The sequence below is a fragment of the Tursiops truncatus genome, chromosome 11, assembly GCF_011762595.2.
Source record: "Tursiops truncatus isolate mTurTru1 chromosome 11, mTurTru1.mat.Y, whole genome shotgun sequence".
NCBI classification, from domain to species: Eukaryota; Metazoa; Chordata; class Mammalia; order Artiodactyla; family Delphinidae; genus Tursiops; species Tursiops truncatus.
The window spans coordinates 7856746-7879589 of NC_047044.1; the positions used below are offsets into that span (position 1 = coordinate 7856746).

The 22844-nt window shown below is 39.1% G+C and overlaps 1 protein-coding gene across 4 annotated transcripts in view; it reads right to left on the bottom strand.

Moving 5' to 3' along the window:
• XPNPEP3 (X-prolyl aminopeptidase 3) overlaps nt 1–22844 on the bottom strand; it is a 61265-nt gene that overhangs the window by 16007 nt on the left and 22414 nt on the right. For 2 of the 4 annotated variants that reach the window (XM_019944786.3, XM_073788133.1), the window contains 3 exons: nt 22222–22424; nt 5798–5860; nt 4621–4734 (listed from right to left, as the gene is read on the bottom strand). In XM_019944786.3, the coding sequence (XP_019800345.2) occupies nt 4621–4734; nt 5798–5860; nt 22222–22424 (380 nt within the window). The remainder of the gene's footprint in view (nt 1–4620; nt 4735–5797; nt 5861–22221; nt 22425–22844) is intronic. The other 2 variants (XM_073788134.1, XM_073788135.1) reach the window with 2 other exon arrangements.

Genomic DNA, 22844 nt, shown 5'->3' on the forward strand with positions numbered 1-22844 from the left:
TATTTAGGAATAGGTACACTGGTGGTAAAACTATGAAGAAAAACAAAAAAAAAATGGTTAAAACAAAAGTCAAGATGGTAGGAGACAGAAAGGGAGATGTGCTTGAGATCACCCAAGGGACTACTAAGCTATAAGCAACGATCTTCTTATCCTTGATGGTGAATACATGGTTGTTCATTTTATCATTATTATTTTAAACAGTATATTATATTTATTGTTTATAATATATGATAAATTTGTATTTAGAAATATAATAAAACTGAGAAATACCAAAGAAAAAGAAATCTTAATGCAGCAAAAGCAAAAAGAAACAGTGAAATATAATGAAAAAAACACATGGAATATAATGAAAGTAAAATATTAATCCTTAAATAATTATAATTAGAACAGAAGAAAGGATGAATATTAATGAGTTTAGGGAATTCCCTGGTGGTCCAGTGGTTAGGATCCGGTGCTTTCACTGCAGGGGGCCCGGGTTTGATCCCTGGTCCAGGAACTAAGATCCTGTAAGCCATGTGGCAAGGCCAGAAAAAAGAGTTTAGCATCTAATTTAAGAAGTTTAGGGCTTCCCTGGTGGTGCAGTGGTTGAGAGTCCGCCTGCCGATGCAGGGGACACGGGTTCGTGCCCCCGTCCGGGAAGATCCCACATGCCGCGGAGCGGCTGGGCCCGTGGGCCATGGCTGCTGAGCCTGCGCGTCTGGAGCCTGTGCTCCACAACGGGAGAGGCCACAACAGTGAGAGGCCCGTGTACCACAAAAAAAAAAAAAAAAAAAAAAAAAAAAAGCTTAAAAGAAGAACAAGAGAATAAACACAAAGAGTAAAAGAGTGAAATTAACAAAGGCCAGGGCACAGTGTGATGAGATAATAAACAAAGACAAAATAGCATTAATGATGTGCAAAGTTTTTTTTTTTTAGTATTTTTATTTATTTATTTTAAAAGTTATTATTTATTTAATTTTTGGCTGTGTTGGGTCTTAGTTGCGGTACGCAGGATCTTCACTGAGGCATGCAGGAGAGAAGATGGTTTTAAAAGACTAATAAAAACCCACAAACCTCTGCTGAGATTTCTTTGCACAGATCTTAAGTATACAGAATTAAGTCTGTTTTGTCAAATGTATACACCCATGTAACCACACCCTCATGGCCTTACCCAGTCAACACCCCATCAGAAGCAACCACTGATCTGATTTCTATCACCATAGATTAGTTTTGCTTATTTCAGAACTTCATATAAATAGAATCATATAGTTCGCAATTTTCTTGTGTCTGGCTTATTTATTCAGTGTAATGCTTTTGGGATCATTCATGCTGTTGGCAGTGCTGTAGTTTGCTCCTTTTTATCTCAAGGATATATCACATGGTAATTTCCATATCTAATATCCTGGTTATGGACCCCTGGACTATTATGAGTACACTTGCTATCAACATTCTTGTACAAGGCATTTTTTGGACATATGTTTTCATTTTTCTTGGAAAAATACCTAAAAAGAAACTGCTGGTTCACAGAGAATATGTATGTTTACTTTTAAAGAAACTGTCTATTAAGATTTATTAGAAAAGGGACTTCCCTGGTGGTGCAGTGGTTAAGAATCTGCCTGCCAATGCAGGGGACACAGGTTCGAGCCCTGGTCCGGGAAGATCCCACAGGCTGTGGTGCAACTAAGCCTGCGAGCCACAACTACTGAGCCTGTGCTCTAGAGCCCACAAGCCACAACTACTGAGCCCTTGTGCCACAACTACTGAAGCCTCCATGCCTAGAGCCTGTGCTCCACAAGAGAAGCCACCGCAATGAGAAGCATGTGTATCACAACGAAGAGTAACCCCTGCTCACCACAACTAGAGAAAGCCCACACACAGCAGCAAGGACCCAATGCAGCCAAAAATAAATAAATAAACAAACAAACAAATAAGGATATCAAGAATGTAAAAAGGTACATAAAGGGAAAACAAAACAAAAGAAAAAAAAGAATGTAAAAGGGTACATTACTACAAACACAAAAGATTAAAATGTAAGATAATACTACAATTTTAAAAACTTAGACAAAATGGTACAAAAATATAATCTACCAAACTGTCTCCAGAAGAATGGAAATATAAACTGATAAAAACACTTCGGAAATGTCTGGCATTTTCTATGAAAGTTGCAAATATGCATATCCTATGACCCAGCAATTCCATTATTAGGTGTCTCTTAGGCAACCTTGATAACTTACATACCATGAATAATGTACAAGAATGTTTACAGAACATTGTTCATAATGGTAAAAACCTGGAGAATATATAAATATCCACCTATGGATATTTATCACATTAAGAAATTCAAACTGAGAAAATTTTATAATATTTATTCATTTAAAAATAACAATAAACCCACTAATTACATGCTAAAATAATATTTTTAATGAAAATAACTATTTTTCTAAATAAAAATATTTAGTTAGAAAAGTGGCATTGTTTTACATTTTTGCAAATCTCTGTCTAGCATAGACAAAGAGAAGACAGCTGGAGTCTCATATTTGCTTCTGCATTCAAGTTGGTGTGATATTGCATGTCATAAGGCCTCTGGGATACTTCACAGTACAGTTGAGAGAAAATAAGAGTGAAAAAGAGCACATAATATAATGTCTTAGCATTCTTATGAAAATATATTTAACTTCACAGACCATACTCTACCTGCTATTCTACACTCTAGCAATTACAATGAACAAACTACAGCGGCATACAACAATATACTTCTGTACAAAAGAAGACACAGACATAACATTTCAAATATATAAAGTTCAAACATGACCAAAACCAAATTATATAAACTACTTTATTAATTGTAAAATAAAAAGAAAAGCAAAGACATGATCACCATCAAAACTGGGAGAGTGTTACCCTATCAGGGAGAGAGGGAGTTATCACAGGGAGGGAAGGACCACATGGTGGAAAAGCTTCTTGGGGGTGGGGGGGTCACAGTAATGTCCTATTTCAGGGGTTAAGTGTTTCCTGTAAAGGGCTAGACAATATTTATTTTGTGGACCGTACTGCCTCTGGTGCAACTACTCAACTCTGCCATGGGGTGGGGGTGGGGGAGTGGAAACCACTGTGTTCCAATAAAGCTTTATTTAAAAAACAAAGTGGCAGGCTGGATTTCACCCAGAGGGCTGTAGCTTGCCTACATGTTTTATTTCTTGACCTGGGTAACGGTCACATGGGTGTTAACTTTATAATTACCCATTAAACTATTCTTTTATGGTTTAAGTACTTTTCCAGTAGTTACATTTCACAATAAGAAATGTAAAATAAATAAATAAATAAAAAGAAAAAGAAAAATAGAAAGCCTCAGTATATTAAAGAAATTGAATCATAGTTAAAAATCCCACAAAAGATATCTGGCCCCAATAATTCCACAGCAGAGTCCTACCCAATTTTCAAGAAACATTAATTCAAACCATTTTACAATATTAAAAAATAAACTATTCATTTTATGAGTTTAGTTTGACCTTGAAATGAAAACCATAAAGTCAGTATGAGAAAAATTATAAGACAATCTCATTCATGTACACAAATCAGAATATCCTAAACAACACATTAGCAAGTTGAAAGCAGTAATGCCAAAGATAAGAAAAGATGCTTAACTTCTCTGGTAATTGAGGTAATGGAAATGAAGACCACAATGAGATACTGTTTTATTCCAACTAAAATGGCAAAAATTAAGAAGTCTGATAATATCAGGGGATGAAAAGGATGTGGTCAACAGAATTATACACTGCTGGTAGGAGTGTAAACAGATACAAATACCTGAGAAAAAATTTGTATTATCTTGTCATACTTGAGGTTAAAAGAAAAGTTTGAGTCCCCAAAACTACATATAGCAATATATGATTTTTATATATTTCATAAACAAGCAGAACTAATTAATATTGTTTGGGGAATCATGTCTATGTGATAAAACAATTGAAAAAATCAAGAGAATGACAAACAAAATTTAGGATACTGGTTAGTGACCTTTGGGAGGGAGGCAGTAGGGTGCCAGAGCATAAGGGTACGCACGCAGATGTAACATTGGTAATGTTCTGGCTCTTGAGTTGACTCGTTGGTTCATGGGTATTCATTAAAAAAAATTATATTGTATAATTTATGTTTGCTATATTTGTTTTTTGAATTTACTGTAAATTAAAGTAGATAATTAAAAATAGACTTAATAAAGGAATACACAATTCTTTACTTGTATAGTCACTTGGGGAGAAAACCATAAAAAATAAGTTCCCTCACAGCTAACAAGATAGTCGTAAAACCTGTCTGCTCCCAAAATATGCTTGGCCCACTGTTGCCACAAGTCCTTAGCAAAGGAGCTTTATCAAGTGAAAGGAGCAGAGGCTTTAGACTAGAATAGTTGGCTCTGCACTAACGAGTTACCTAATTTTTTAGTTTATTTTCCTCATCTATTAAACAAGCATGTTAATAATTGTTCCTATCTCACAGTGCTAATGTGCAGATCAAATGAGATCATGTCTGTAAGGGATTTATAAATAGCAGTTAGTTTGTGAAAGCTGAAGGTTAGGGGACCATGAGGTTAGAGTTTACTAAGGCATCTGGACCCAAAGGAAGCAGCACTGAAGGGGGTCTGTGTACCTTGATGCGTTGATTGTTCTTCACATAGTGCAGAGTGTTTGACCGATTACCTCCAGCCACCACAGGTGGGTAGGCTAAGATGTCTGCACCACGGGCCCGGCATTCAAATTCAAACTGCAAAACAACAGCAAAGTATGACTGAAAGTCTGAGATTTCCTCAGGGCAGCTCCAGCACAGGCTCTCTTCAACAGCCCATACCTCCATTCAAGTACTTATCTTAAGTTAACAATGGAAAACTATTCGTCACATCTTTTTTTTTTTTTTTTTTTTTTGCGGTACGCGGGCCTCTCACTGTTTGTGGCCTCTCCCGTTGCGGAGCACAGGCTCCGGACGCACAGGCTCAGCGGCCATAGCTCGCAGGCCTAGCCGCTCCGCAGCATGTGGGATCTTCCCGGACTGGGGCACGAACCCGTGTCCCCTGCATCGGCAGGCAGACTCTCAACCACCGCGCCACCAGGGAAGCCCTCGTCACATCTTTTTAACCAAACTATTATGCTGTAACTTCAGGTCATTTCTTTTATGCTCACCCCAATACTGTTATTCAACTCTATTATTAAATCTGTTCTTTTCTCCTGAGTGCTCTAAATTTCCTGTGATTTTCAAACTGTTAAGTCCAGAAGAGAACATGGAAAGCCTATGATTGGGCTGAGTACAGAGAAACGGTCAGATACTTTACATGTTACTATTTGTTTTTTCTTATTTAGATCAACACTGAAATATGGCTTGCATTTTCAACAACAGCTCTAAATTACCAATTTCAACCTTTCAAATAGCTACCGACCTACATGCTCTGGAAGTGTGAAAAAGGATGCTAGGGAAATGGTAAATTCTACTAATTTCATTATATCCTAGGATGGACCTGGAGACTGGTTCATATCTGCTACTATCTGCAACACCACCTCAGATTCTTTGCCTTTACATTACTTAAACAGTATTATTCTTAACTCACACTTGCAAAAGTCTTTCCTTCTTTACCTGTTCTACTTCGCAATTTTCTCCATCTAATTGTAGCTCTACATATTTTAGACTCATCTAATAAATTACCACTGACATTTAAGAACCAAATCCTCTCCACTGATATCTTGCTCACTTCCATGAAAGCCAACTGGATGCCATATGCAAATCAATGAAATTACATTTGCGTCCAACAAAACTTTTCCAGCCATTTAATGCTCACCTTAGCATAAAGAAAGCCTTCCTCTACAGGGGCTTTACTGGCAAACATGGTCTCTATGAAAGCCTGCAAAAAGAATGAAGAATGAAAAGAACATAGTCTCATTTTAACTACGCTGCTTATTCAAATGTTCAAAATACTGGCGGTCAAACAAAAAGCACACTTCTCCCCAACTTTGTCAACCTGAAGTTATGGCTTTGTGGGCATCATAATACAGATTTCCAAAGGGGAAAATATTGCTTTCAGTAATAGCTGACTGATGACAGACTTAGTGGAAGGGCACCCAACCTACCCACTTAGAATATACATTGTATATTAGAATAAGCTACATGGAAACACATTTGACATTTACATTACAAAATGCTTCTACAGCCCTGGAATGTATGAAATTGTGGATTGACTGGTCCAGTCTACAGCAAGGTTTCCCAACCCTGGCACCATCAGCATTTTGGGCTAGATTATTCTTTGTTTGAGGGCTGTCCTGTTCAATGTAGGATGACAGTAGCATTTCCCAACTGTGATAATCAGATGTTGGCAAATGTCCCCTGGGGGACACAGAACTGCCCTCAGTTGAGAACCACCGGCCTATACTACCAATGTAAGTACTGTAATTCTCTATGTGTCATGTTTTCTACCTTTATAAACATACATGTTTACAATTCACCACTGTATCTTGTTCCAAAAAGGCTTCTGATTAGATTACATGGATACATAAAATACAAGATAGCATGAACTCATGGTGGAGTTAAAAAAAAGGCAGGCTTGAGAGGAATGATGCTAAACAAAACCAAACCAAAAAGAGGCATACCATAATGACCTTCACAACTACTATGGCTAATATGGACAGGCCATAAATTAATCTCTGAGTTTTCTAGCAGTCAATGTGAAAGGGGAAACTCTGTCGGCTATATAATTTCCAGTGTCTGTGGGATAAAAACAAACCAGTTGCACAGGAATATGATTATATGATACTACAACTAGAAAGGAATTTCTTTCAAGTTGTTAAATGAAGTAATGAATTGAGGAAGAAATGTTTTTTTTTTTTTTAAATAGTTACACTTACTTTTTTTTAAATTTATTTATTTTATTTGTTTATTTTTGGCTGCGTTGGGTCTCCACCGCTGCACGCGGGCCCTCTCCAGCCGCTGCGAGCAGGAGCCACTCCCTGTTGCGGTATGTGGACTTCTCACTGAGGTGGCCTCTCCCGTTGCAGAGCACGGGCTCCAGGCACACGGGCTTCAGCAATTGTGGCACACGGGCTCAGCAGCCGTGGCACGCGGGCTCTAGAGCGCAGGTTCAGTGGTTGTGGCACATAGGCCTAGCCGCTCCGCGGCATGTGGGATCCTCCCGGACCAGGGCTCGAACCCGTGTCCCCTACATTGGCAGGCAGACTCCCAACCACTGTGCCACCAGGGAAGCCCAAGAAATGTTTTTAATACTAATTTTTTTTTTTTTTTTTTTTTGCTGTACGCGGGCCTCTCACTGTTGTGGCCTCTCCCGTTGAGGAGCATAGGCTCCGGACGCGCAGGCCCAGCGGCCATGACTCACAGGCCCAGCTGCTCCGCGGCATGTGGGATCTTCCTGGACCAGGGCACGAACCCATGTCCCCTGCATCAGCAGGCGGACTCTCAACCACTGCGCCACCAGGGAAGCCCAATAACACTTCTTAATACAAGGTAACATCATCATAAAGCCCAAGAGAAGAAAAGCAACTGGGATGTAATGGGAATATCTGCATGGCCTGCTGCCTTTTCTCATTCTCATCTTTCTTCAGATGTCTCATCCTCAGAGAGGCCTTTCCTGACCACCCTATATCTAAATTAGCATTTTCCATCACACTTTATCCCCCTCCATTGCTTCATTTTTCCTCACAGTATTTAATTCCAGCTGACTATATATCAAATATTTGTTTACTGTCTCTCCTCAGTAATGTATGTGGACTGAGGATAGGGACACAGGGACAGTCTGTTTTGCTCACCACTGTATCCTTAGAACCTAAAGCAGTGCCTGCCACCACAGGAGGTACTTAAAATAAATATCTGCTGAATGAATTAGCAATTAAAATTAGTTAGGGACTAATTAGGTGGTCCAGTGGCTAGGATTCCGAGTTTCCACTGCAGGGGGCACGGGTTCAATCCCTGGTTGGAGACAGGGGAACTAAGATCCCATCCCGCAAGTCATGAGGCGCGGCCAAAAGGAAAGAAAATTAAAAAACACGACAGAAAAAAAGGAAAAGTGTGGTAGCTCTACTGAGGCTCATACACTTTTTAGAAAAATATTTATTATTTTATTTATTTATTTTGGCTGCGCCAGGTCTTAGTTGCGGCACATGGGATCTTTGTTGAGGCATGCATGCAGGATCTAGTTCCCCGACCAGGGATCCAACCTGGGCCCCCTGCAGTGGGAACACGGAGTCTCACCCACTGGACCCACCAGGGAAGTCTTGAGGCTTATAAACTTAAAAGAGGGATTTGTCTTTTTGTTTATTTCCTTCCAAACTGTTAATGAATAGTACAGAGAATTTTTGAAGTCATGGTCCTTTTACAATGCTATGCAGACTAAACAAGATAGAAAACTTCCTTTTGCTTCATAGGTGGTCAAATGCCTGATTTTGCTTTACTTCTTTTTGTAATCAATGTGCTTCCTACGAATCCATTTCTTCACAGATGATTCCAGGTATATATGGTACGTGCTTCATGCCACCTATCCTCACTATGTGTGTGATACCTTTTCTGTAAAGACCAAGGGGCAAACCTTAAGACTGCCACTTATTAGGTTGTCTTGTCACAATGTAGCCCACACTCCCAACTAACACTTAACTCTCTTACCTCACTAGGTGCTATTTATTTATTTTTAAACTTTGTTTTATTTATGTATTTACTATTTTTTAAAATTTTATTTATTTTCTGGTTGCGCTGGGTCTTTGTTGCCGCGCGCGGGCTTTCTCTAGTTGCGGCGAGCGGGGGTTACGCTTCATTGTGGTGTGCGGGCTTCTCATTGCGGTGGCTTCTCTTGTTGTGGAGTACGGGCTCTAGGTGTGCAGGCTGCAGTAGTTGCAGCGTGTGGGCTCAGTAGTTGTGGCTCACGGGCTTTAGAGCACAGGCTCAGTAGTTGTGGCGCATGGGCTTAGTTGCTCCGTGGCATGTGGGATCTTCCCAGACCAGGGATCAAACCCGTGTCCCCTGCGGTGGCAGGCGGATTCCTAACCACTGCGCCACCAGGGAAGTCCCACTAGGTGCTATTTAAATGTTTGTGTTCTGACTCTTTAAAAATGTAAAATGGGTTTTCTTTGCATTTCACCCTGTGCATCTCATAATCAGAGTACATCATGAATGGATACTGTATAGTTTATGGAGAAGGGAGAGTGGAGAGAAGAAGCATTTCACGAATGATTTCATAAAGGTTTTGTGTGTGTGTCCCCATATGGGTGAGGTTAGAATAAGGAAACTGTGCCATTTGGAAAGGAGGGGAAGGGCACTCAGGGCAGAGGGATGACACAGGACTGTGGCCCATCTCAGAGTTCAGGATGGCCGGCACATATGCTGGAACACATATGTCAGCACATATGTCAAGCACATATGGAGGAACAAGAAGAGATGAAGCTGGAAGGGTAGGTAGGAGGGGCCACACCATGAAAGGCCTTGCATGAGCATGTTGAAATGTAATCCTGAAAACAACAAGGAGCCACCCAGTTGTTTAAGTAGGAGAGGGACATCAGATTTATAAAGTTCACTCTGCCATGGTAGAGTTATACTCAGGCAATAATGGAAGCAAATAGACAGCAAAGGGATAGTAGGTGTCCCACTGTGCTAGGCATAGGTCAAAATAACACAGCTTGGTATTTAAACCCAGGTCTGTTCTCTACTACACTATTCTGCCTCCCTAGGAGGGCACTTGTGGACTAGTTAATTAGATATAAGGGTTGGGGAGAAGCAATTATCTGGATAATTTCCATATTTCTATCTATGGTTGTTGGGTAAACATTGATATTATTAACCATGAGAAAGAATACAGGAGGAGAGTCAGGTTTGGTGGAGGGAGAGCACAAGTTTAGATACTTACAGGAAATTCAGGGAGAGATGTCCAGGAGGCAGGATATGCGTTCAGCCACAGGAGAGATTAGACCTGGAGAAAGTCTGATTCCTACCCCACTTTTCCTTCTGCCCAAATATTCTAGCAATTCTCTGTCTGTAAACATTACTTAACTCTAATGGCAAGGTCCTTTACTTATTTTAAACCAAATCAGAGTGCCACACAGTCCAACTGATTAGTATCACATAGGCACAAATTATATTTGGCTTGCCCCCCAAAAGAAGGGAAATTTTTGTTTGGGCTAAGCCACAGAAATATAGCATAACTATTCTTTTTTGTTGTTTGGGGGTTTTTGTTTTTGCTTTTCTTACCATAACTTTTCTTAAGGAAACTATTTTGTCCAAATATCCAAAAATCTTACAGAAACATTCTAGATTAGAATTGGGAATACTGAGGGAATAAAAATCACTGACAGCTAGAAATTGTTTATTAAGAAAAATAAGTCCAGGACTTCCCTGGTGGCACAGTGGTTAAGAATCCGCCTGCCAATGCAGGGGACACGGGTTCGATCCCTGGTCCGGGAAGATCCCACATGCCACGGAGCATCTAAGCCCATGCACCATGACTACTGAGCCTGCGCTCTAGAGCCCACGAGCCACAACTACTGAAGTCCATGCGCCTAGAGCCCGTGCTCCACAACAAGAGAAGCCACCGCAATGAGAAGCCTGCGCGCCGCAATGAAGAGTAGCCCCTGCTCGCCACAACTAGAGAAAGCCCGCAGGCAGCAACGAAGACCCAATGAGCCAAAAATTAAATAAATAAATAAATAAAATTTAAAAAATCCTCTTTGGATTTCTTAAAAAAAAAAGAAAGAAAGAAAGAAAAATAAGGCCAAATTCCATCTCCCTGTCTGTTGTCATTACTGAATTGGTAGATAAAGGGAATACCACAGACTTAATACTTCTAAATTGTAGGACAATACTTAAAATAGTCTCTCAGGATACTATGTGAGGACAAGTGACAGAAGTGTGGGTCAGAATACTCCTAGGTAGATTTAAAACTGATTTTACACCTTATTCAAAGACATCTGATCATTGGACTGATATCAATTCCTCTGGAGCCCTTAACATTATCCCAACAGATCTAGTCTTAGTTCTTCTTCCTTATTTTAAAAATCAGTGATTGCAGGAAGACAAAGACATAACGCTTATCACATTTATAATTAGCTATAAGTAGTCTTTGCTGGTCTGGTTGTGGCAAGAGCACTGGACACTGTACTTGAAGGACACTGACAAACTACAGCACAGAGGAGGGTTACCAAAATAAGGGAAAATATAACAAATGAGGAATAGTTAAGGAAAACAAGTCTTCACTTTGGAAAGACTAAGGTAGAACACAGGAAAGCAGCCTTCAAATATCTGTGTGCTGTTCTGCTGTGAGGTTAATTCCAGCAGGTCTGGAATTAGCCTGAGCTGTTTTGCTAAAGTTCCCACTCGGCACTGATCCTGGTCAAAGTCTGAAATATGCTGGTTAACAGCGTTGAGAAGAGTTTCCAAGCACTTTGTTATCAGCTTGTCAGTACTGATAACAGTGAGATTAATGGTTTGTACTTGGTCTCCCTGGGACCTCTGAAGGGCTATGCTGCTTCATAGCAGGAATATGCTAATGTGACCAAAACCCAAAAATCCCTAGCTGAGATTCCATCTGGGGCTCCCTGGTTCCAAGGTGTTCTGTGCATGCATCTGTGGTTCCTGAGCCAGAGAAAATGTACCATGCCCGGTCCTAAGGGAGGACAACAGAAGTCTGCACCCAGCTTCTCTGGACCTGGCTGTGAGACAGCCATTGGGTGTGACAGGTATTCTTACATTAATGCTGTTGCTATACTGTACCCTTCTTCTGTACTAACTGTAGACTTGTAAGCACTGTCACTGAGTCTTCTTTAACAACTGACCTGTTTAACTGCCATGGTTAGTACAGTTCGCATCTAATTCATTCATTCATTTTTTAAACCTGAGATGAAATTCACATTACATAAAATTAACCAATAAAAGTGAACAATTCAGTGGCATTTACTATATTCACAACGTTGTGTAGCCGTCACCTTTACCTAGTTCAAAAACATTGTCATCACCCCAAAAGAAAATGCCGTACCCAGTACACAGTTACTTTCCATATCCCCCTCACCCTAGCTCCTGGCAAGTATCAATCTGCTTTTAGTCTCTATGGATTTACATATTCTGGATATTTCATATAAATGGAATCATACAATATGTGATCTTTTGTGTCTGGCTTGCTTCACTTAGGATAATGGTTTCAAGGTTCATCAATGCTGTGGAAGGTATGTCATTTCTTTTTATGGCTGAATAGTATACCACTGTATGTATTGATATATATACTACATTTTGTTATTCCATTCATCCACTGACGGACATGTGAGTTGTCTGCACCTTTTGGCTATCCTGAATAGTGTCTCAATGAACATTTGTGTACAAGTATTTGTTTGAGTACCTGTTTTTAATTCTTTTGGGTATATCCCTAAGAGAAGAACTGTCAGATCATATGATAATTGTTTAATTTTTTCAGGAACCCCCATGTATTTTCCACAGTGACTGAACATTCCCACTGGTAATGTGCAAAGGTTCCAATTTTTCCACATCCTCGCCTACATTTGTTATTTTGTTTGTGCATTTAGTTTTTAATAAGCTGTCTTATTGGGTGTGAAGTGGTATCTCATTTAGATTTGGATTTGCATTTCCTAAGTGGCTACTGATATTAAGCATCTTTTCATTGTATATCTTCTTTGGAGAGATGTCTATTCAACTCTTTTGCCCATTTTGTAATTGGGCTGTTTGTGTTTTTGTTTTTCAGTTGCAAGAGTTCTTTACATAGTATTCTGAATACAGACCATTATCAGATTTATGGCTTGAAAATATTTTCTCCCACTCTGTAGGTTGTCTTTTTATTCTCTTGATAATGCCCTCTGACACACAACAGTTTTTAATTTTGATCAAGTCCACTTTATCTGTTTTTCTTTTGTTGCTTATTTTCATTTCATATCTAAAAATCCATTGCCAAATTCAAGGTCATAAAGATTCACCCTATGTTTCTGTTAATTTTTTTTTTTTTTTTTTTTTTTGTGGTACGTGGGCCCCTCACTGTTGTGGCCTCTCCCGTTGCGGAGCACAGGCTCAGCAGCCATGGCTCACGGGCCTAGCCGCTCCGCAGCATGTGGGATCTTCCCGGACCGGGGCACGAACCCGCGTCCCCTGCATCGACAGGCGTACTCTCAACCACTGTGCCACCCTCTGTTAAGTTTTATATAGTTTTAGCTTTTAAGGTTAGGTCTTTGATTTATTTTGAGTTAATTTTTATATATGGTATGAGGTAGGGGTCCAAGATCATTATTTTGCATGTAGATATCCAGTTGTTCCAGCATATCTGAATTATTCTTAATATATGGTAAAGGTATTATTTTGAAAGAAAAAGAATGATTCTGATAAAAAGGGTGAAAAAAAAGAAAATTATGAGCTTGGATGATTGCCAAGCCACCACTGGTTTAAAGTAGTACTGGCTTTGAAATCAGTGGAATCTGAAAACAACAGAACCTGAACTTTAGCAGCTAGCATAATGGACTAGAAAGGAATTGCAAACCGATAGTGGTCTTGTTAAAAACTCAGTGATATGGTTGCGGCTTTCAGCATTGATCTGAGAAAGTTCAGAATCCTCTTCAGATGAGTTTCACCCACTTTGAGCAGCAGGTAAAGCTCTAACCAAAGGAACCTGGGCCACTGTAATTTTTGATGAACCAGCTAAGCTTGTGATACACACTACAACTAAGATAATTCAGGTAGGGCAAACTTTGATGGGGGACAAAAAAAAATCTCGAAAGGGGTTATTCGGTGAAAGAAATGAGCCATTTTTCAGATTTACATGCAACACTCTGATGAACTAAAAATGGTTCCTAAGAATTTTAGATCAAGGAGCAGTGTCTCTGGCTTTAAACACTGTTGAGTGGAGGGGAATTAGGGCTCACTGTAGCTTCAGAGAAACCCCTGGTTTACCAGAATGCATTAAGGGAGGGGTCCACCATACATATCCAGACATAGGCAATTGCCCTGCTTCTCCCTTGTCTTATAAATGGTTGGTGCCTACTGAAGCTGCAGAAATGCTGTAGATGTAGGCAGTATTGCACTGGCTGTATGATGAAGGAAATGAGCACCCTTATGGAATGCCCCTTACTAAATTTATAACAGACACTGTGATAAAGGATGCTTACCAGCAGGGGCTTCATATATGACTTTGCTGTTGGATCTCAGGAGGATATAAACAGGTAGTTTCAGATTTTTTTATCTCAACTTCCTCATATGGATAAAAAAAAGATAATACGGAGTTTAGGACTTTACAAGAGAAATAAAATCAGTAAGAAAGAGGACACCAAGGGGATGAAGTTGAACCCTTATCTTTTTTCTTGTTGAGTTGTTACGAGTTCTTTACATATTCTGGATACTAGATCTTTATCGGATATAGGATTTGCAAATATTTCCTCCCATTCCAAAGTTGCCTTTTCATTCTCCTGATAATATGCTTTGATGCACAAAAGGTTTTAATTTTTTTTTAAGTTTTTAATTTTGATGAAGCCCAATTTATCTATTTTGTTGTTGTTGCTAGTGCTTCTGGTGTCATATCTAGGACTCCACTACTAAATCCAAGGTCATGAAGATTCACCCCTATGTTTCTGCTAAGAAACACATACAAAAATTAACTCACAATGGATGAAAGAACTAACCTTACGAGCTAAAACTAAAGAAAACTCTTAAAAGAAAATATAGGGCTGAATCTTTATAGCTTTGAATTTGGCAATGGATTTTTAGATATGACAACAAAATAAGCAAAAAAAGAAAACTAGATAAATTGGACTTGATCAAAATTAAAAACTGGGGCTTCTCTGGTGGCGCAGTGGTTGAGAATTTGCCTGCTAATGCAGGGGACACGGGTTTGAGACCTGGTCTGGGAAGATCCTACATGCCACGGAGCAACTAGGTCCATGAGCCACAACTACTGAGCCTGTGCGTCTGGAGCCTGTGCTCCGCAACAAGAGAGGCCACGATAGTGAGAGGCCAGTGCACCGCGATGAAGAGTGGCCCCCGCTTGCCACAACTGGAGAAAGTCCTCACACAGAAACGAACACCCAACACAGCCAAAAATAAATAAATTTTTTTAAAAAATTAAAAACTGTTGTGTGTCAAAGGGCATTGTCAAGAGAGTGAAAAGACAACCTACAGACTGGGAGAAGATATTTGCAAGCCATATATCTGATACTTTACATAGTATTCAGAATACTACGTAAAGAACCCTTACAACTCAAAAACAAAAAGACAAACAGCCCAATTAAAAAAAGGGCAAAAGAACTGAACAGACATCTCTCCAAAGAAGATATACTAAAATCCAATAAGCACACAAAAAGATGTCCAATACCATGAGTGAGTAGGAAAACGCAAATCAAAACCAAAATGAGGTAACATTTCACATCCATTAGGATGGCTATTATCAAAACAAACAAACAAAACCCCCCAAAACCTAAAAACAAGTGTTGGTGAGGATGTAGAGAAATTGGAACCCTTGTATATTGTTGGCAGAAGTGTAAAATGGTGAAGCCACATGGTTCCTCAAAAAGTTAAACATAGAATTATCATATGATCCAGCAATCCCACTCTGATGCATATATCCAAGAGAATTTAATGCAAGGACTCAAACAGATACTTATACATCAATGCTCATAGCAGCACTATTCACAATGGGCAAAAGGTAGAAACAACCCAAGTATTCATAAACAGATAAATGGATAAATAAAATACAGATACAGGCTATACATACAATGGAATATTATTCACTCACAGAAAGAAATGAAGTTCTGATACATATATATATATATATATGACACAGATAAATCTTGAAGACATTCTGCTAAATTAAACAAGTCAGACAGAAAAGGGGAAATATTACATGATTCTACTTATACAAGAAGAATATTTGCCTATTCTTACTTAGAATAGGCAAATTCATAGTAGATTAGAGGTTATTGGGGTTGGGAGAGGGGAAATTGGGAGTTATTGTTTAAAGGTTACAGAGTTTCTGTTTGGGATGATTAAAGAGTTCTGGAAATAGATAATGGTAATGGTTGCAAAACAATGTGAATATACTTAATACCACTGAATTGTACACTTAAAATGGTTATAATGGTAGTGTGTATTTTACAATAAAAAGTAGCAAATGGAAAGAAAATAAGGGAGCAACAATTCATTTTTTATATGGCTAATTAAAAATGTTATGAAAAGGAGGAAAATGACAGAGTGCCAAACAATGATAATTTTACAGTAAGGTGGAGAACCTGCAACTGCTTGTCCTCAAACTCCTCAGGATATAAAAATCTCAAGGCAGATACACTCAATTAATCTGATTTAGAGGAATTTTAGAAAGAGAAAGATTCCAATGAGCCACTATCGTCAGATACCAAAATACTGGATTTCAATATTAAGGCGGTAATGGAAGAAGAAGATAGATATGAAGGCCAAGGTCTCTTGACCCAGTTCCTGGCAGGGGACCCAAGACCTTTTACAATTGTGTAAGTCAATGATTGGAGGTCAAGAAGAAATTCTTTTAGGTCTACTGGATACAGGAGCACAGTGTGCAGTACTGCTTAGGGCTGAAAATAAGTCCCTTAGGGATGACAGAATTAATTCAGGGGGATAAGGGGATGCTACTGTGAAAGGAATAAAAATTAAGGTCTGGGGACTTCCCTGGCAGTCCAGTGGTTAAGACTTCGCTTTCCAATGCAGGGGATGTGGGTTCGACCCCTGGTCGGGGAACTAAGATCCCACATGCCTCGTGGCCAAAAAACCAAAATATAAAACAGAAGTGATACTGTAACAAATTCAATAAAGACTTAAAAAACAATTAAGGTCTGGTTAAAAGTTGAAATATATGATAAAACAGCATATACTGTGGTATCTCCCTTACCTGAATGTATAACTGATATGGATATAATGTTTGAATGGAAAATCCTCCCCCTACTGGGTAATATGAAGAAAAGAATAACTTGGGTCTTCCCTTCATCCAGTACTCACTGGACATGCAACACGGGAGCCATTAGAATTAACCTAAGCCAACTCAACTAGAAAACTGGAAACATTATTGGATACCTGGAAGGCAGTACTGCCCTGAATAAAGAAATGTCATATGCAGGTATATTAGTGTCCATAAATTCACTGTACTAGCCCAGTGGCCAATAAGGAAGGCTAATGACAGAGTGCTAACAGTAGACACAGACTCAGCTGTCCCCAATACACTCCACACTATTCAACTGATACAACAAGCTAAAGGAGACTGGTATCCTGTATTGATCTGGTTAATGCATTTTCCTCATTATCAATCACCACTGAGAACCTACAACTTGCATTCATGTAGAATGGTTTCCAATATACATTTACAGTATTATTTCATGCCAGAAAGCATTCCAACAAGAAGGGCAATGCCCAAAGGAATTCCATCATAAAATGGAAATGCACTATATGGAGTATGTTACCAGGGGATCCATGGGACAGACTCATCATCTTTATGAGCCTTTTTTCCTCAGATCCTTCCTTTTGACCAACTGCCCAAGGATGCCAGGCAATTGGTCTGGTTCACAGATGGTAGTTCAGAACTAAAGGCAATTCTGTATGGAAAGCAGATATTGAGTCCAGCAGAAGGTAACATCCTTATCAAAGAACAAGCTGGTCCACTGAGTTGAATTACATGTTGTATTCCTAGCCATGATAGAAGAAATGGACACAAATAAAAGCCTCACTATTTGGGTAAATACTGACACCAATACACTTGAAATTGGTCTAACAATCGGCCATAAATAACTGAATAAGATTCCCATATGTGGGCCACCACTCTATATAAATCTCTACGGAAACTCTGAGGGTAAAACGAAGTAGGCCATGTTGATGCTCACCAAAGAAACCCTACGCCAGGGTTTGAAGGTGACTGGAATCAACTAGTTGATGGCCTAATTTGATCTGCTGAAATGTCAACAAAGGTCCATGAAATGCATGGACATGGAGGAACTCAGGCCAGGCAGATGCACTGGACAATGACATAGATCACTGGCCCCTACCGAAGCTCAAATTGTTAATAAGAATTCTCCTTCTTGGAACAGTACAGTTCCATTTTTCTGTATTTATCCAGTCTGTCCCCTTGTAATTGGGAATGGACTAGCTCAGTGGCTGGACCAGAAAATTATACTTTAGCGGGGAAAGGTATGAGTTAAAATTAATGATGAATGGAAAGGCAAGGTTGTTGCTGAGGGAAAGGGAGCCAATAAATGAGTGCCACAAAAGGGAAAATCTAACAATTTTGGTGCCTCAAGAGATGCTTAAAGCAAGAGACTAATATTTCTCTCAGCCTTAACTCAGAAGCTCTTGGGTGAAGGGCTCTGATGAAATCTCTTCCTCTTCTGAAGAGCCAAAAAGAGAGCTAGACAATAGCCAACCTAACAAACACACTTCCCAGAGTGATATGTGTCCTCAAAATGGATGAAGAGATGGGAGCTCTGTGTCTGACTACGTGAAACAATACAAATGTAGCTAGTTTTTTTGATTCTCATTTCATAGGATGGATCTATTATAGAGGACCTGTGTTGGGAAGAAACCTGTGGGCATATTTAACAGGCTGAACCTGAAAAACACTGATTAATAATAATCTAAATGGACATTATGTAGCCATTAATTGTGATGATGGTTTAAAAAAGGTACCACAATGTGATAGTAGAATGGCATCTACTACATGTCCCATCTGTCATAATAACATTATGTGTAAAAATAGCTATTTGCCCTTTTCTTGTGGGTGAATAGGCATGAAGAGGAGGAGGGACATTTGGGACACTTGGATCACTGATAAAGAAAAAGTTAAAACTTAGTGGGCCTACATTCCTGAGAATTTTGGAATTTGTTGTTGTTGGTTATGGGAAGCGCTACGGAAAACTCAAACCAAAGTCTGTTTAAGAGTAGACCAAAGTCAACTCATATGATCTAGGCCTGGAGGAATTACCATTTTGGGGGTACCAAATTTATTTCCTAATTGTACTAAAGCAGTTAGTACTCAATGGCAACATGTCTGGTGTTGGCCCACTCGAAATGAGAGCCTTAGAGGAATTAGCAGCTGGGCTATGAGTAACTGGCCAGGCAGATTTGCTTTCAATGAGGAAAGACCTACAAATGAAAAAGACCTACTAACATGAATAGGGTGCCTTGAAGGCATCCTATTCCAGGAGTAAAGACAAAAGTGGCAAGATACTTGAAGTAATAACACAGTGCTCACAAAACGAATCTTTTAATTACAGCATACACTAAGACAACATGCCCAGATCAACCCAGCAGTGAGAAGGGAACAAGCTTACATGTTAATATAAGCTAGGTTAATAGATTCCTTAATTCAAATGGAGTCCAAGGCATCCCAAGCCCTATGGCCAGGAATTCCCATAGCAGAAATCCAGGGTATGCATTTGTGGGAGACGTATGGGCCCTGTAGTCTATGGAAGATATTAACTAGAGGATGCAACCTGTCGAGGTGCTCTTTACCAGCTTCAGCACCCCAAATGAGGGCTAACCATTCTTTCCCTATAGTGTAGTTTGTGAATACTGGACAAACTTTAAATATTATAGTGCTTCCTGTGGTAGATAAATGGGTTCTGTTGCAGGACTCTTCTCACCGGGGACCAGTATCTGTCAAACCATGTAACCTGAGAGAAGAAATCTGGCTATGTACTCGAGATGTTCTGAATCCTGAAAAAACAGATATGGTCTCTGATTTATACTCCTATGAGGAATAATACATGGTATATGGGAAAAGGTAGATTGGGTTGGGAGGGAAAAATTGATAACACCATTATTTTGTCTGATTTATACTGTAACTACAGTGGTATTGTTATAAGGTATAATATGGAGTCATAAGTAAAATTAACGCTGTAGATACTAATAGTGATCTAATATAATGGGAGACTGAGTTAAAGCCTTCTCAGGATCTTATTCCCTATGCAGCAGAACTGGTCTGATGAATACTTACAGCTGATTAATGAAAGATTATGATTCTTAATAATTCAGACAATATATGCCAAAAAGAACAGAGAGCTATAGATCTGAGAAGCAAAAGAATTGTACGGTTAGTACAAAAACATGAGAAAGTACAAGTGGAAGGTTCAGCTGTCTGTTTAAATCTATACCAACCCCATATTTTGTAGATATTGTAAATGGATTCAGCATGGACACTCTGTCTATCTCATTGTATGACATTGTAAGGCAAGTAACTGTTATCAAACTAAGGATTTATTTTATTAGAAAAAGCCTTGACAATGGGTCGGGGGGTGTGAACTGTTAATTCCTAGAATTAGCTTGAGCTGTTTTGCTAAATTTCTGCATGGCACTACTTTGGTCAAGGCATGGCATGAAACATACTGATTAAAAGTGTTGTGAGGGCAATAAGCAAATGAAAAGATGCTCACTATCACTAACCATTAGGGAAATGCAAATCAAAACCACAATCAACTCAGCCATAAAAAAGAAATAATTCTGCCATTTGCAGCAACATGGATGGACTTGGAAGGCATCAATTATGCTAACTGAAATAAGTCAAAGACAAATACTGTATGATATCACTTATATGTGGAATCTAATAAATACAACAAATTAGTGAATATAACAAAAAAGAAGCAGATTCATAGATACAGAGAACAAACTAGTGGTTACTAGGGGGGAGGGGGAGGGAAGGGGGCAATATAGGGATCGGGAAGTAGGGGGTACAAACTACTGGGTGTAAGACAGGCTACAAGGATGTATTGTACAACATGGGGAATATAGCCAATATTTTGTAATAACTGTAAATGGAGTATAACCTTTAAAAATTGTATTAAAAAAACACAGATACCCCTTCATACCCATTAGGATTGCTATTATTAAAAAAAAAAAAAACCCAGAATGTCATAGATATGGAGAAATTAGAACACTTATGAATTGCTAAACACAGTATGGTGGTTCCTCAAAAAATTAAACAAAGAATTGACATTTGACCCAGCAATTCCACTTCTGGGTATATATTCCAAATAAATGAAAGTCAGGTCTTAACCAGATATTTTTACTGCAACGTTCACAGCAGAATTATTCACAACAGCCTAAAGATGCAAACAGCCCAAATGACCATCAGTGGATGAATGGACAACAAAACACTGTATATACATACAATGGAATATTATTTAGTCTTAAAAAGGAAGGAAATTCTAATATATGCTACAACATGGATGAATCCTGAAGACATTATGATGTCTTCATCATAAGTTAGAAACAAAAGGACAAATATTGTATGACTACACTTATATGAGTTGCCTAGAGTAGTCAAATTCATAGAGACAGAAAGTAGAACAGTGGTAACTAGGGGCTACAAGAAGGGGGAATGAGAAGTTACTCCCTATTGGGCACAGAGTTTCAGCATGAAATCACGAAAAAGTTCTTGAGATGTACAGTCATGGTGATTGTACAACAATGTGAAAGTATTTAATGACACCAAACTGTACACTTAAAATGGCTAAATGGTAAATTTTATTTTATATATATATATATTTATTTATTTATTTCACCACAATAAAAACAAAGTATTGCAAGAAATTTCAGGTCAGTACAGTTTGTATCAGCCTGTCAGTATTGATAACAGTGAGATTATAGGTTTATACTTGGTCTCTGTGAGAGCTCTGTTACCTAGCAGGAATACGCCAATGAGACCAAAACCCAAAAATCCCTAGCTGAGATTCTATCTGGGGCTCCCTGGTTCCCAGGTGTTCTATACATGCATCTGTGGTTCCTGAGCCAGAGAAAATGCACCTTGCCCGGTCCTAAGGGAGGACAACAGAAGTCTGCACCCAGCTTCTCTGGACCTGGCTGTGAGACAGCCATTGGGTGTGACAGGTATACTTACATTAATGCTGTTGCTATACTGTACCCTTCTCCTGTAATAAACTGCAGTTTTGTAAGCACTGTCATTTTAGGTCCTACGAATCTTCTTTAACAAACTCTAACTGCTGCTATTATTGTAGATATGGTAAGGAAAGGAAATAAAATGAATTAATTTATGTTGTTGCAAGGAGAAACAACTAAGATCATGGGTAAAAGATACAAGAGGGATACTTGATATGCCTTGCAAGGTTCTGAGCAAGTCTCTAGACACATTCAGTAAACATCAAAGCGAAGCTAAATGTCCATGTGCCATGAGATTACTACATTGGGTACACAACCTCAAGGTGCCCACTGAACCCTAAGAGCTGAGATTTTTTAATTTGGAAAGAACTTTTTCAGTAGGAGCCATACCTGTGATGTCAGTTTCCCAGCAATCTGCATTCGTTCAATTTCTGCAGGAGATTTGATCAGCCTGAGATGCTGTACCAGCTGCTGCACAGCCCGAACCTTGTTCTTGCTCCTGGCTTTGACCTCTGTCAACTGCTGCATGTAGTCACAGTGGAGCTGAATGTGAGGGGGCCTCATCCAGTCATACCACAGTGTATGTGTCTCGGCTTAAAACAGATTTAAAATAAAACAGCAACAAGAAATACCACCTGTCATAATGACTTGAACAAGAGTCAAAACTATAAAATATGTAGTATAGAACTCTAAAGGGTTGAACACAAACTCTCAGGACTGAAGTAATTGAAGGATTGGATCGTAAATCATTGGAAAGGCCATTCCCTGAAAACAGCAAGATATTCTGAGACTGAACACACAGCTTTTTCTGTCCTCAAACTTCAGTGTTTTTAATAAAGATGATAGATGAGACTGAAGCTTTATGCAAGCTTTGATTTTATTACTTATTAACTGTTAAAGAACAATTATGACAATTGTTCTCCACACAACTGCGCTAGAGGCATCATTAAATAACTAAACACAAAAGGACAGAAAAAAGTACTCAGCTCATCATCTTATGGTTAAAAGTGTTC